General features: G+C 41.9%; 1 protein-coding gene across 2 annotated transcripts; it reads right to left on the bottom strand.

Moving 5' to 3' along the window:
• Positions 1–1,137: 1,137 nt before the first annotated feature.
• Positions 1,138–14,337, bottom strand: VPS37A (VPS37A subunit of ESCRT-I). 2 transcript variants are annotated; one of them, XM_081875869.1, is made up of 12 exons: positions 13,952–14,337; positions 12,251–12,325; positions 11,044–11,158; positions 10,164–10,264; positions 8,664–8,877; positions 7,470–7,540; positions 6,741–6,868; positions 6,595–6,653; positions 6,442–6,510; positions 4,887–5,030; positions 3,590–3,670; positions 1,138–2,490 (listed from the first exon to the last, which is right to left on the bottom strand). In XM_081875869.1, the coding sequence occupies exons 1-11, from the start codon at positions 14,320–14,322 to the stop codon at positions 3,590–3,592; spliced, it is 1,428 nt and encodes a 475-aa protein (XP_081731995.1). In that variant the 5' UTR covers positions 14,323–14,337; the 3' UTR covers positions 1,138–2,490. The 2 variants fall into 2 exon arrangements, 1 of the variants encoding a protein (XP_081731995.1); XR_014160044.1 differs by lacking the exons at positions 1,138–2,490; positions 3,590–3,670 and having other exon boundaries at positions 4,970–5,030; positions 6,595–6,669.
• Between the last annotated feature and the right edge of the window lie 107 nt (positions 14,338–14,444).

Here is a 14,444-nt window from a genome sequence, read left to right on the forward strand (position 1 = left end):
TTCCACTGTCGGGTGCTCAAGTGACTCACTGTTGGGGTGCAGAGATATAATTTAAAAACCCTAATGCACCCTGAGAAATGTGAAATTGGAGGTGGGTCTATAATCTGTTTTTACACCCTGGACAAACTGCTAAGAACTTTTGGACTATTAATAGGCAGCATGCAAATTTTGTCTTACCTGCATGCTTTATGTCCAAACTGTCCACTCTTAGCTGTAAAGCTATTTAAGTGCCAATTCAAGCTCCATCTCTACATGCTGTTAAGTTTAAAGGAGAACCAAAGCTTAGGTATGGCATGGCATGGTTCTGCTCAATAATGTTAGAGACTGATTTTAATTGATATGTCCACCATTGACCAGGAGGAAACCAAAAACGACTGATATATTCCAAAATAAATATAATTTCAGATTTAAATTATATACATATCCATACAGTGCTTTCCTCTTAATTTCACTTCCACCATAAACAGCATTTCATGGCTACTCAGTCCTCACTAACCTACTTTGCAGATAAAGTTGCTTTCTGTCTTCCTGCTCTCCCCGCAAACCTGTGCTCCCTTCAACATGCTGATACATCGTTTCTCAATAGCCCCAATGGTATATGTATATGCCACCCTAAATAAAAGGTAATAAAACTTAATCTGTTAATTTCAATAATAATAATAATAATAATAATTTATTTATACCCCACCCATCTGGTTGGGTTTCCCCAGCCACTCTGGGCAGTTCAGAATAGAATATTTAAAACATCAAACATTAAAAACTTCCCTAAACAGGGCTGCCTTCAGATGTCTTCTAAAAGTTAGGTAGTTGTTTATCTCCTTGACATCTGATGGGAGGTGTTCCACAGGGCGGGTGCCACTACCGAGAAGGCCCTCTGCCTGATTCCCTGTAACCTCACTTCTCGTAGGGAGGGAACCACCAGAAAGCCCCCGGAGCTGGACCTCTGTGTCCAGGCTGAATGATGGGGGTGGAGTCTCTATAGCTTAGTTCAATATTACCCAAAGCTGGTTTCTTTCAAAATGCCCCTAAAATCTTATGCCCCAAAGGGCATGTTTTAGGGAAGAGGAACCAAGCTTCAGAGGGCAAGCAAGCAAGCAAGTTGGTAATGTCGTCTAAATGACAAATGTAGCAATAGTATGTTTTTCCACCAAGCTTGTTTTATTTTCAGTTCAAGACTCAATGATGCCAAGAAGAGCCCGTTAAGGTATTGTAACGCTGAACTCTACAGCTGTTTTTCACTTGTGAGATCTGAAGTGCTGGTTTATAGATGCAAATATGAGTACCAGAAACTTTTTGAAAAAGCCCTTGCAGCCACCCAAGAAAAGGAAGTTTAACTTCTTTTAACAAAGTTGAGTGACACAGGCGAGGGGGGAGAACAAGAGATATATACACCGGGAATTATCTGTTAAATTACCATTTTTTTTATAATTGTGTAGGTGAAAAAATAGGGTTAAAGAATGTAAGGTCGGTGAAGTAGTTTGAGTTCCTTGCAAGAGCTACAGCACCATGAGGTAAACAAATAATCTAACATGTTTATATATGACAACAAAATTCTTTGGTTTTGGTGAATCACTTTTAGCTCCAAAAAAAGCTTGGGCTCTATTCTTTCAGATGATTCTACTTCCTGCTTGAATTGATTCCTCACTCAGGTAGGCCACAGCTCTGGTCTACCCAACCTTCCCTTCAAACCTTGGTATGTGTTTGTATTATATATGCAGGATAAAATCCCTTCAGCGATTTCCACACATCCAAGGGCAAAAATAGAGCAGCTGAAAGATCTACCCATACTCTTGCCCTTCTCATGTGGTGCTAGAAGCTCGGAAATGTCTCTTCTTCTAGAATGAAGACCTGATCCCACAAGCAGCTAACTGTGTACATCTCCTCAATAGGGTGCAAGGCCATTTTCAAGTCTCCTAGGCTTTTACCTGCCACCACCACTTAATTTCAATAGCAATGTAGTGTGCTGCTTTCAACATAAAAATGGTTGAAAACTGGATTTCAAGAAACAGAAATCTTTTTTTAAAGAGGACAACATACGAGTTTTGCCTCACAAACTTTGCAACTTACTTTTAAGTAACCAACATTTCTACACCCCCTGCCCCACCCCAAAACAGCAAATGTTTAATACAAAAGTTATGAATTATGTTGTATAAAATTTAAAAATCTAGTCAAAATTACATGTTTAAATATTTAATCTATAAAGTAGGTGGAGAGAGAAGTAGGAACTTAAATATGATAAGGATTATCAATAATAATGACAAGAAATATTTAGTGCAAACACTGCAATAGGAGGATTTCTCGGATGAAATGAGAATAGAAAGACTTCCTAATTTTTACCAAAATCATCATCATCATCCCAGTTCTGTATACAGTCTCTTCTATAAACGCAACAACGGTGATGAAATGCTTATTTGCAAAATAACAACTATATGAAAATGTGCTTTGCTGGATTCATTCACTCGCCTCAGAAATTCTATTTAGCTGGAAAACCTGTGAACACAAACATAACTACAGTCAGTCAGATTTCTCACTGTACACAAACATAGCTTCGCAAAGGCAGGCTTCTAATTAATCTAGGGTAGAAAGCTTCCTATCGCCTCCTGATTTGCTTGCATTATGTCATAAAAAAGGAAAAGAAAAGCTGGAATCAAACAGCCATGTAATGCAAAACTCCATTAAGCTATACTGGGATTTCCCGGGATTTGAACATTTCATTAGCTTAATTCAAGACAAGCTTAAGACCCAGAAAACTGAGAATGGTAGAAAAGTGAGCTTCTCTTGGGAATTACAGGGACAGAGCTACCTAAACTGTATAGAAACATGTCCATGTATGCGACTACAGCAGCAAGAATGTTATTCGCCCCAAAATGGAAAGAAGCAGAAGTCCCAGCAAAGGAAGAATGGATACAATAACCTATGGAATATGCAGAAATGGCTAAACTTACCGGAAGAACCAAGAAATCAAGATAACAAACTTTTTACAAAAGAATGGAAATGGTTTATTAGATATTTAACAGATAAATTGTAAAGAGATAAAAACATTGGCAGGATTATTGTAATAACCTGCAGTTTCATAAGAGTATATATTTAGATGAATAAATGAGCAAATTAAGTTAATTAGGATACGCAGAGGATATTAAAAATAAATTTAAGGAACCGCAGAAAGAGGGGGGAAGGAAGTCAAGTTTTGAAATGTCAATGATTTGTAACATCAGTGAAATCTGAAAAGTATAAATAACATTTAAAAAGAAAAGAAAAGTGAGCGTCTAGCAACCTCTAGCCCCTGGTCAATGCCCCAACCTGCCAATCTCCTAGTTGTCACTCTAGGGTGTTTCCCCTGCCTGGTTTTGGGGGAAATCTCCTCCCCCCCCTTGGCCCAGCACATCAGCCACCCCATTCAAGAGGGTCTCCTGATGTTCGAGAGAGGCATTTCTGGAAACTCAGGGTGCTGCTGAGGAAAGAAGGGGTGGGAAAATCACTTTCTGCTGGCCCTTATTTAGATCCAAGCTGCCAATGGCTTTGTGAACCAGCTTTGACTGTTAGATGCGGCATACAGGGCAACTCAAGTCTGAATATTGTGTGAACATACCTATAAAGGAGCATGAAATTGAATGCGCATTGCTATTGCCTGTTGAAGCTTTTCTTCTTTGGCTCTTCTACAGTGGCAAATCTAAAAGAGAAACACAAGTGAGCTTTCATCTATAGCCACATGCTCTATATAGCATGCTTTTTTAAGGTTTATGGACCACATGACATGAATCAACTCAGATTTTTTTATCTTGGAACATTATTTGCTAACCAGTCACATTGAATTTTTTCATTTTACTGTGAAAATCAACAGGAAAACAAACCACATTCCACAAGCTGGCTTTTGGCTTCAAGTAGGGGACATATTTTGGGACACTACTTTTATTAGCTGCACATGACTTACAATTTCCCTGATTGATATGGAACAAAAATAAAAGCTGTACATTCTTCAACCATAGAAGCCTCTAACCACCAAGTAATATTTGCCATTATTGGCCAATGTAAGCAATTTCTACAGAACTTTTAAATCTCATTGACTTTGGTGGGAGAATTTAGTTCCTTTCCCACAAATCGACAAACTAAAGATGCTTAATTTTGGTGGAATCACACCCCATTAGCCCAAGAATTTGTGCCTGTGCAAACAGACTTCCTCTACTTCTTCTCCCCCCATGCATGCCCCCCCATTTCCTCTGGAGTATTGGGGGAATATCAGAACAGATTTGGGGAGCAGGAGAAGAGAGGGAGAGGAAGTCCTGTTGCACTAACAGCACAGGCAGAAATTTTTGTGCTAGTGGTACTTGATATATATATTTTCATTTGCTGTTTCATGGTGTGAATTATATGTAATTTAGGCTGCCATCCTAAACCCATTTACCTTGGATTAAGTCCATTAAGTCTCTCTGGAGTCAAGGAGGATTACTTCCGAGTATTGGATTTCTTCGTACAGTGATCTCTTTTGTACTAGTGGGCTTTAGAAATTAGCTGTCCTTTTTGCATTCCAATATTTAAAACAATTAACAATTTATTTAAGGATATTTAGCAAATCTAAGCACAGCCTTGCATAGTACACCACAGCGAGCATTAAAGTACTGAGGATGTCACAAAGATTATGCCATAAATTGGGGAGATACTTGGACAAGAGCTTGTGGTGAAATGCAGGAAGGCTTGAGGATAATCTCCCTACCCAAGATTCTACTATACACTTCAAAAAAGAACCAAAAGCCTGTTTTTCAAAACGGCTGAAGAGAATCATTTTCTACCCCATAACAGCTTCTCTGCTGGACATTTTCATTCTATTTTTTAAGATTTAGGTTATGCAAAACATAATTTGATTCAAAATGTAAGAGAATTTCACATACTGTTCTCTTCTCCATGAAGCTACTAAGAAAGTCATCTATTTCCGTTTTCCCTTCCAAAAAGTCTTCTGCAATAGTGTCAGACTCTTCCTCAGCTTCGTGAGCTGCTACTTTCAGTCTTGCCTGCAGAGCGCTTGCACTACAACTCTAAGCAAAATTGGAAAATGCTGGGTGACAAAAAGATTCCGATTGCAAAATGAAATAAGTGGTGATGTATTGTTGGTAAATTGATTGTTCTGACTGTATTCTGCTTTAATATTGCAAAGCCACTCTTGGCGGGGGGAGGTTTTGTGAAGGGTCTGAAGACATATAAATCTAATAAAAGAAAATCTGTAGTATGGCTATACTTAGTTCTAATTTAGAAATTTTAAGGAAAAACAGAACTATTCGCTTTTTTGTTTATACAGATTGAAAACGACATGCAGCCATTATGGTTCCCAGAAAGAAATGTAAGCTGGTCAGAGGGAGGAGACCATTGTTAGAAACAGATATGAACTCTAGGAGCTAAATGGCACCTTAAGCCAACAATGGAATGCCTACGTGTGCTTTTTTATAACAAGAAAATAAAGCTGAAAGTGAATAAACTGCAGCTAAAATACGTTCATTTTTCACATAGTCTAGTCCTTCCCCAGCCCACCCCCCTAATATTTTTAAGAGGGTCTCTTCTCCAGTTTTCAGAGAGCAGCTGGAAATGGGGAGGCAAAAAAAGATCCTCCTTTCCTTCTACTCTGCCATTTTAATCTGAAATCTAAGGCATAGTACTGCACCCAGAGTTTGGAAACAGCTCACGGTAATGAAATTCCCGGTTGCAAAATGCGCCTAAAACAATCAGAGTTTTGAACACTGTAGGAGACCTGTGGTTCTCAAGATGTTGCTGGACCACAACTCCTACCTAAATTATAGCAGAGTCTGCTGTAACAGTTTCCCCCCCGTTAATTGGTGGGTCTTACAGAGCAATCCTAAACCAGGCTAGATAGAAGCAGGGCAAGACGGATGTGACATAGCCACTGCTGCATTTATAGCTCTGCTGCTTTTGCAGGCAGGGTACAAGGCCAGAGCAAGCAAACCCCAGCTCCACATTACGGCAGTCTAGGCAGCAGAGGCTCTAGTGGATTCTGAGCCAGCCCAGGCACACCATTTTGAGATTTTCTGCTGGACTGGGAATAGGGACACCTCTGTCCCATGCAATGTGTCTGGTCCAGTCCCCTGCCCTATCCGGCAGATTGGAGGTCTGGACTGCAGCCTTAGGGGAACATTTACCTAAACTGAAATAGTACAGTCTCACGACTCTCCCTCCTCATTGTAGTGCATGGCAGATCACGGGATCAGACGCAACCTTCCAATCTTTAACTACTTTATAGGGTTCCTGTGAAGATAAAATGGGGCAATACCCACTTACGGTTCTTTGAGCTCCACCTTCGGATATAAATGTGAAAGAGGCCTGGAACAGACCTAAGCTAGAAGCTATCACTGCATCTTGTTGATAGTGAAATCCGTAAGTTAACTATGCACTGGGAAAAAGCATTCCCTTTTGATATGCAAGAGGGACAGAGCTTACCTCGCCCAGTTCATGCTGCCGTTGCATCTTCTTTTCAAATGTAGCCTTCAGCTGAGTAAGCTGTTCATACTACAAGAAAAGAATGTCTTGAGAATCAAACTCAAATATTTTCTTTCCAAGCTCCAGAAATAATTCCCCTCCCCCTTCACTTACTTTATCCAACACTGCTTGTCTTTTCGTCTCCAAACTTGGTTCCAATAAGAGGTTTTTTTCTGCAAAGTAAACCCACTGTTCAATATTAGAAGGTTACCGTTTACTCTCACGTTACTCTTTAAATTACAAGTATTCTGAAGTCTTACTTGCCAGCTCTTCAATACTTTTCACTAAATCATCCTTGTCGTTAATGACTTGCTTCAATTGGGGCAAATTAACAAATTGTTCCAGCAGGACATCTTCTTGCTCATTCATGTCTGTCAGCTGTGAGATGCTGCATTTCAGAAGAAACACACCCACGTTTAAGATCACCTAAACATTTTTATCCAAGAAGTGGAATCTAAGCCTCAAGTACCTCTTAGGTTCTAAGTGTCCTAAACCTCTCATTCCTCACCTTACTGAACATACGTTGCATGCAATTTCATTTTATGAACCTGATGCTGCAATTTTTTCAGCTGAAACACCCAGATGAAGATGACTGGAATATTTTGTTTTCCTCCAGAATAGGAACACTTCTGAGAGAACATGACCTTAAGCTAACTGCTTGTGCTATTAAGAAGCATTTTGGCTCCACTGAGATTGGCGACAGAGCGCTCCTACTCTTTTCAGGCTGCAGAAACGTCTTCAACCCACTTGTTGCAATATCCTGTGTTCTGGGGAAATCACTGTACAATGACCAGTAATCTGATTATAGCCACTGTTTCACAATTGGAAACATTCGCTTGAGGTTTTCTAAGAATTTCAAGCTTTCTAAGAACATGAAAGAACTGCTTTCAGTTTCTCCAAAGGCAGTTTTTTAGGTGCAGATCTAGCTATGAGTGGAGCTGGTTTGCACATGAAAAATAATACATTTTTAATGATACAAATATTTTTACCTAAGTTCCAATAGTTCTGGAAATGCATCAGGTACATCAGGCATTTTGTAACTGAATCCATTAGGGCTCCCCTGAAAAGTTTATCAAGAAGGTAAGACAATGAATGGTATTTCCTCCCTGAAAATAGATCATGAGTAACAGATTTGTGAAGCAACAGAAAATTATTTCCTGCATGACTATAATATGAAAAGAAGACTCAATCCAATTCACCAGTATAGAATAATCCATTGGACATAAACTCTAATAATGAAGCAACAACAAAAATCTATCTAAGCCTCTATGACACAGATTTTGTACTCGGGAGCACTCTATGAACTTATACCACACAAGTTAGAAGTAAGATGTAGGAAGATGTGTTTTATATTTTAAAAAAAACATTCTTTTTCCAATATGTAGGTCGAAGGATAACCAGACTGAGCATATGCTCAATTGATAAAAATATTGTTTTTCAGATCATTGGGAAGAACTCCATTGCATTCTTCCAACATAGCAATCCTCCCTCTGGCTGTTCTGTCCTGACCCCCAATCGACTATGAAACAGCAATTCTGACTCCTTACATGACTCCCACTCATAGTTCTTTGGATTGTACATGGACATAGTGAATATTTAAACTGTTTTAAGACAGCAACACTGGAGTGAGGAATGAGATACTGGGTTGTATCCGACTAAGCTCTACTCAGAGCACAGCCATTAAAATTAATGTTACTTATGCCTCTTAATGTTACGCTCATTAATTTTAGTGGGCCTTCTCAATGTATAGGATATAATCTTAACTGGCTGGTGACTCTGGGGCTCACACTTGGGAGGTGTGAAATACACGTGCTTTGAGTTATATGGAGTAACAGTTTGAGAAACCTCTAGCATGAGGACATAATGCTTCTTTTGCTCTTAGTTTCTAATTATGCCATATAGGTGGAGCACTATATTGTTTTCTGGTTTACGTGGGCAATACAATTGGAGTTGGGGGCTATTTTATGCATGGAGTCAATCTGGACATATGGCAGCCTTTTCTGTCCCTGAATTTTTTTCAATGAAATCTATATAGAGTGACTAGATCAAGCAATCTATCAACATCATAAAGCACTTTAAGTTATATTTCTGCCCAAACGCCCCAAATCCTTTTATATGATCTGTGGTTGGGATTAGCAGGCGCATAAAAAGTTTGAATTATAGCTGTCACCAGACATACACACCTGTGATATGGTTTCTGCTGTTGGAACAGGTAATGGCAGATCTGATATCATGCCAAAGGAAGGAGCCGCAGGTCTGTCTGCAGCATAGCCAGAAGAAAGTGATTCTGCAAGTGGCACAGATGTTATAGACCTATTTGTTTCTTGTGGTAGGTATGGAGAAAGAAACGGAAAGTTCTGAGCATAGGGAGGAATTCCAGCTGGTTTGTTGTAAAGGCTATGGAAAAAAGGAGGGAAACAATTTACCATCAGCAACAGTTTCTTGAGAAAAGGATTGCCGAAGTATAAGGATAGTATCTTGTCAAATACCTCACAATGATTCACTCTAATAACCTGTTCATCTGTACCAAGGTGTCTACCAACAATGCCAGTGTAACACCTTCTAGGAAATCAAGTGGCCCAGCTGTCAATACATTTTGGCCCAAGCAGTTAGCTGTTGGCACATCAAGACTTAGGATCAATTACTTTAGGCATGCTCAACTGCTTTGTGCCTACCCAGTGGGATTTTTTTTAGCTCCCCGCCCTACTGTAGAAAAGCAGACATGCCCCCCCCAGCCATATTACCTTTCAAAGCCCCCTCATTTCAAAACAGATTTGCAAAATAGATTTCAAAACAGAGAAACGCAAGCCTGAAGCCCCTCTGGGTATGTGAAAGTGGTGACAGTTATTTAATGTAAAACATTAACCAAATTCTTTATAGAGATTGTTATTGTTATGGAACATTAATTCAAAGTTAGTCAATCTTCTTGGCACAAGCCACAAGGCAAGTATGAGACAGCATCACTCTAGTGCACTCCGTCACAGTTATTTGAACGTCGACTCTGCTGAGTCAGAAAGTTCTGGAGGTGGTAGATATGGCATGGGGTAGGCCTGGCTCTTTACCAGAGTGGCTAACCTATGGTCCCCCAGATGTTGTTGGAGTACAACTTCCACCATCCCTGAACAATGGCCATACTAGCTTGAGCTTATGGGAGAAAAGTCAAACAGCATCTGGGAGGTCACAGATAAGCCATGCTCTATACTGTAGCTACGGCAATAAACCATCCTACTCTCACTCCTGCCCTTTGTTGCCATGTGTTGCACCTGTGTCACAGGATAGCTACTCATGCTATAATTGATCTGTATCCTTCACAAGCATTCCTATGCCTATTTCTAAGTTGAGACAGATCCAGAACTAACCGTTTTATCTTAAATAAAAATAGTTATAGTTTGCTGTGACACCCCAAGTAGTCAAACTGTGGTTTCCAATTCTAGCCTGGAGGCAAAACATGTTTCTGGCAGTTTGTCCAGTTTGGATATTACTGCAAATTACACTTACTATGAACCGGTGAGGGACGAACAGTAACAAAATGTGCACAGTGGATAGAGGATTGTTTGGCTGTGATATCCAAATTGGGTCCATAGCTTATCAACTCAAGTGTAAGGGAAGCTTTAAGAACACTACTAAATTATGTATCCAGCTTGTTTGCAATTATCACCCTTATTTTCTCTGTTTACACTTACTATGGAAATGATGTTGAGCTGGGAGCTAAAACTGGAGGATTCTTCCAAAATTCATCAAGTACACTTTGAACTATTTTTCCAAGGTCTGAGTGCATTGTGAACTGTTAAGAGATTAAAAAGCTGTATTTAATTTGCAGAATTAAAGCATGATATACAAGTCAACTCATTTTACACTGATACCAGGAGGTTGACACAGGTGCCACTGTTACGCATTATTTGGCCCCAGCGGCTGTCAATACAGAGGCCTCAATCTGCACAGGAGCTGAATTGTTTCCATGATTAAATACAAACTGAGGGGCTAGGTACTGAAATAAGGGATCATGAGCTCTGCAGAATACATATACAGGATTTGTTTTGTTTTTTAAAAAAACCTGAAATAAACTCTGGAAAAACATCTAAAATGCCATTGCTTCTAGTTAAAAATCTAATCGTAAAAAAATATTTCTTTTTCTACATAGAGGACATATGTTAATATTTCAATAAGTGCATTTCTTTGAATTTTTTTTTTTGGCAATAGAATATACTGTATTTTTTGCTCTATAAGACTCACTTTCCCCCTCCTAAAAAGTAAGGGGAAATGTGTGTGTGCGTCTTATGGAGCGAATGCAGGCTGTGCAGCTATCACAGAAGCCAGAACAGCAAGAGGGATTGCTGCTTTCACTGCACAGCGATCCCTCTTGCTGTTCTGGCTTCTGAGATTCAGAATATTTTTCCCCTTGTTTTCCTCCTCCAAATACTAGGTGTGTCTTGTGGTCTGGTGCGTCTTATAGAGTGAAAAATACGGTAATTGCTGCCACCTATGTATCCTGGAAAAGACATGTACAGTTTATTATATGACCACCCCTTAAATTTTCAAGGAAAATGATACAATTGTACATACATTGCTTATTAATGGGCAGGCCACATACACTCCTTGTTTGTCCATTAAATGATGCCGTATTGGAGGGAAAACACTGATGACTGGTTTTTCTTGAGGAAACTGAGGAGGAAGCAATCTGTGAACACCAAAATATATTACCATCACTTTCATGTAAATAAGATATCTGGGTTGTTGTTTTTTTAAATCTCTATTTGAATACTCTTCAAAGCATATGGTTTGCATTGGCAATGAAGGCAGTTTCCTTCCTTACAATTACTACTCTACGGACAATAGCAACGTTTATCATTTAAATTATACTTAAATTATAACAAATGTTAATTTCAACTATTTACAAATACAAAAAACCCACAGTCCATAGGCCAAAGCAAGCTAGTCAAATGTCTTCATCCTCTGTCCACAAATCAGCAAACTATCAAAAAGGTCACTGTATACACTCAAGTCAGCCCCAAGCTCATTGCTCCCCTGTGTGCAAGGAGAATGAATGGTACAGGTACACTTGGCCAACTGTCTTGTTCTCTAAGGTGAATATGCATGAGCTGTGGTGAGCTTCAGGCTTGCACACACTCTTTTATCCTCACACGCAAGAGGAGCAGAGTGTAAACCTTCACTTTGCACTTAACTACTACAGTTCTGAAAAGGGACGTGGGTGGCGCTGTGGGTTAAACCACAGAGCCTAGGACTTGCCGATCAGAAGGTCGGCGGTTTAAATCCCCACGATGGGGTGAGCTCCTGTTGCTCGGTCCCTGCTCCTGCCAACCTAGCAGTTCGAAAGCACATCAAAGTCCAAGTAGATAAATAGGTACTGCTCCGGCAGGAAGGTAAACGGTGTTTCCGTGCGCTACTCTGGTTTGCCAGAAGCAGCTTAGTCATGCTGGCCACATGACCCGGAAGCTGTACGCTGGCTCCCTCAGCCAATAAAGCGAGATGAGCGCCACAACCCCAGAGTCGGCCACGACCGGACCTAATGGTCAAGGGTTCCTTTACCTTTTACTACAGTTCTGCAAAGCTAACCAAATGAATTAAAATGAACTATGACCAAAAAGTGCTTTCAGGTCCTGGGTTGCTAAATAAAACAGGCCAATTGTGTTTTCGCTCATCTCAGCCCCAAGGTGTGCAAATCTGACCAATTTTTAGTAGAGGATTGTTTTCCTAAATTGTGAAGCACAGCTTAAACATTTAAAGTGACATATAAGCAGATCACACTTACATGTTAATATTTATTGTCAGGTTGTTTACAGTAAATGGCAATCGATACTCCACATCTTTTTGTATTTCAGCTATACTGTTAAAAGAAATGTAGGTATTTACCAAGGGTCACCGGAACAATGAAAACAGTCAAGCTTTTAATGATACCGGCAAGTTAAACATTTTGAAGTTCAAATGATTTTAATGGGAGAGTTAAGCTAAAATCTCTCTTAGGGTAATTCATAGAACCTTAGAGCTGGAAGGGACCCAAGGAACATCTAGTCCAAACCCAGGCAATGCAGGAAAATGGTTTTAAAAGTGCTTAACTATCACTGGATATGCCCCATGTTCCAATTCCTGCTACTTTTTGTCATGCTGACTTGCAACCAAAACTGAAAGAAACTTGAGCTCCTATGTGGAATGGGCTTTGAAGGCAGTCTGGTGCCTCCAGCCCTTTTTGTTTGGTAGCAGAAAGCTATCTGGAGCACTTTATACCCCTGTACAATAGTTAATTAAAGGGACGAGGGTGGCGCTGCAGGTTAAATCACAGAGCCTAGGGCTTGCTGATCAGAAGGTCGGCGGTTTGAATCCCCGCGATGGGGTGAGCTCCCGTTGCTTGGTCCCTGCTCCTGCCAACCTAGCAGTTCGAAAGCATGTCAAAGTGCAAGTAGATAAATAGGTACCGCTCTGGCGGGAAGCTAAACGGCGTTTCTGTGTGCTGCTCTGGTTTGCCAGAAGGGGTTTAGTCATGCTGGCCACATGACCCGGAAGCTGTATGCTGGCTCCCTCAGCCAATAAAGCAAGATGAGCGCTGCAACCCCAGAGTCGGCCACGACTGGACCTAATGGTCAGTGGTCCCTTTACCTTTTACAATAGTTAATTAGGATTGGTGGGCCAGGATCTCCTCTCTTGACCTCATTCCCAACACAGCCTGCCAGCAAATTTGGTTGCCACAGACACCACTACGTATGTTTCTCTCTCTGGGTTGCATGTGCAATACAGTGGTACCTCGGGTTACATACGCTTCAGGTTACAGACTCCGCTAACCCAGAAATAGTACCTTGGGTTAAGAACTTTGGTTCAGGATGAGAACAGAAATTGTGCTCCGGCCACGCGGCAGCAGCGGGAGGCCCCATTAGCTAAAGTGGTAGTTCAGGTTAAGAACAGTTTCAGGTTAAGAACGGACCTCCGGAACGAATTAAGTACTTAACCCGAGGTACCACTGTAATGACTAAGCCATTTATTTTTATATTCAGGACTGCGGCGAGTATTCGCTTCCCCTCCATCAGCGCCGCACCCACTATCGCACCTTTGCCTGTCTTTTCACAACTTTGGCTCTCTCCTCCGGATTTAGCTTCACGGACTTGCGGAGCCGTCAGTCACCCACCACCTTCGGACTAAACACTTCAAGTCACGCTCCTTCGCTCGCGTTTCAACAACAACAAAACCACCTGGTTTCTCAACTGTATGGAGAAGCTGGAATAAGCTCCTCTATCGATGCAGTGCAATAATAATTGCTAAGCGCGTTGCGGTCTAGATCCTTATCCGACAGGCATTCCCTGTAAACACTGTCAGCCGGATAAACATCCGGCTCTTTACCCGCAGCCGAAGTTTGTAACTCCAGTTCTGAGAAAGGGGCTGGGGAATAAACTGGCCAATTTGTCCCCCCCCCCGCCTTCTCTCTCTTGACCCCCCCACCCCCCCGTGGCAGCGCGCCACTCACGCGGCGTGGGCGCTCCGCAGGGACTCGATCTGCCGCTGCTTCTGCTGCTGGAGGCTGGTGAGAGTCGGCGGCAGCGCGGTTCCACCGGCCGACGAGGGCGACGAGGAGGAGGCGGCGGCCCCGCCACCGCTGCCGGCTTTGGAGAGCGGGAAGAGCCAATTCATCCTCCGCTTCGCGCACCGAGCAGGGCAGAGCGAGACCGGACCCTTCCTTCCCTGCTCCGCCGGCGCTGCTCTTCCCGCTCCCGGCCCCGCTCGCTCCCCGCCACAACAAACTCCCCTGAGGCCGCCAACCTTCTTCCTCCTGAGGGAACAGGAAGCCGTTCCTTGCCGTCGCGAGCGCTCTCCCTCCGCGTCATGGCCGCTCGGCATCCATTGGCGGGAGCCGCCGCCAACGTCAGCCCGATTGGCTGAGAGCCGAAGTCTCCCCGCCCCCCCACTCTCCTCCTCCTCCTCCTCCCCCGCCCTCGGCGAAGAGGGAGTGCAGGCCGAAG

The sequence above is a fragment of the Podarcis erhardii genome, assembly GCF_964252035.2.
Source record: "Podarcis erhardii genome assembly, chromosome: 9".
NCBI classification, from domain to species: Eukaryota; Metazoa; Chordata; class Lepidosauria; order Squamata; family Lacertidae; genus Podarcis; species Podarcis erhardii.

What these genes read in the sequence shown, in the direction of transcription:
- VPS37A (XM_081875869.1), bottom strand. Translation starts at nt 14,322, where the DNA reads ATGCCGAGCGGCCATGACGCGGAGGGAGAGCGCTCGCGACGGCAAGGA. An exon ending in CTGACAATAAATATTAACAT is followed by an intron (nt 11,159 to 12,250) that starts GTAAGTGTGATC and finishes TGGTGTTCACAG; the next exon opens with ATTGCTTCCTCCTCAGTTTC. An exon ending in GGCAGCATGAACTGGGCGAG is followed by an intron (nt 5,031 to 6,441) that starts GTAAGCTCTGTC and finishes AATTTTGCTTAG; the next exon opens with AGTTGTAGTGCAAGCGCTCT.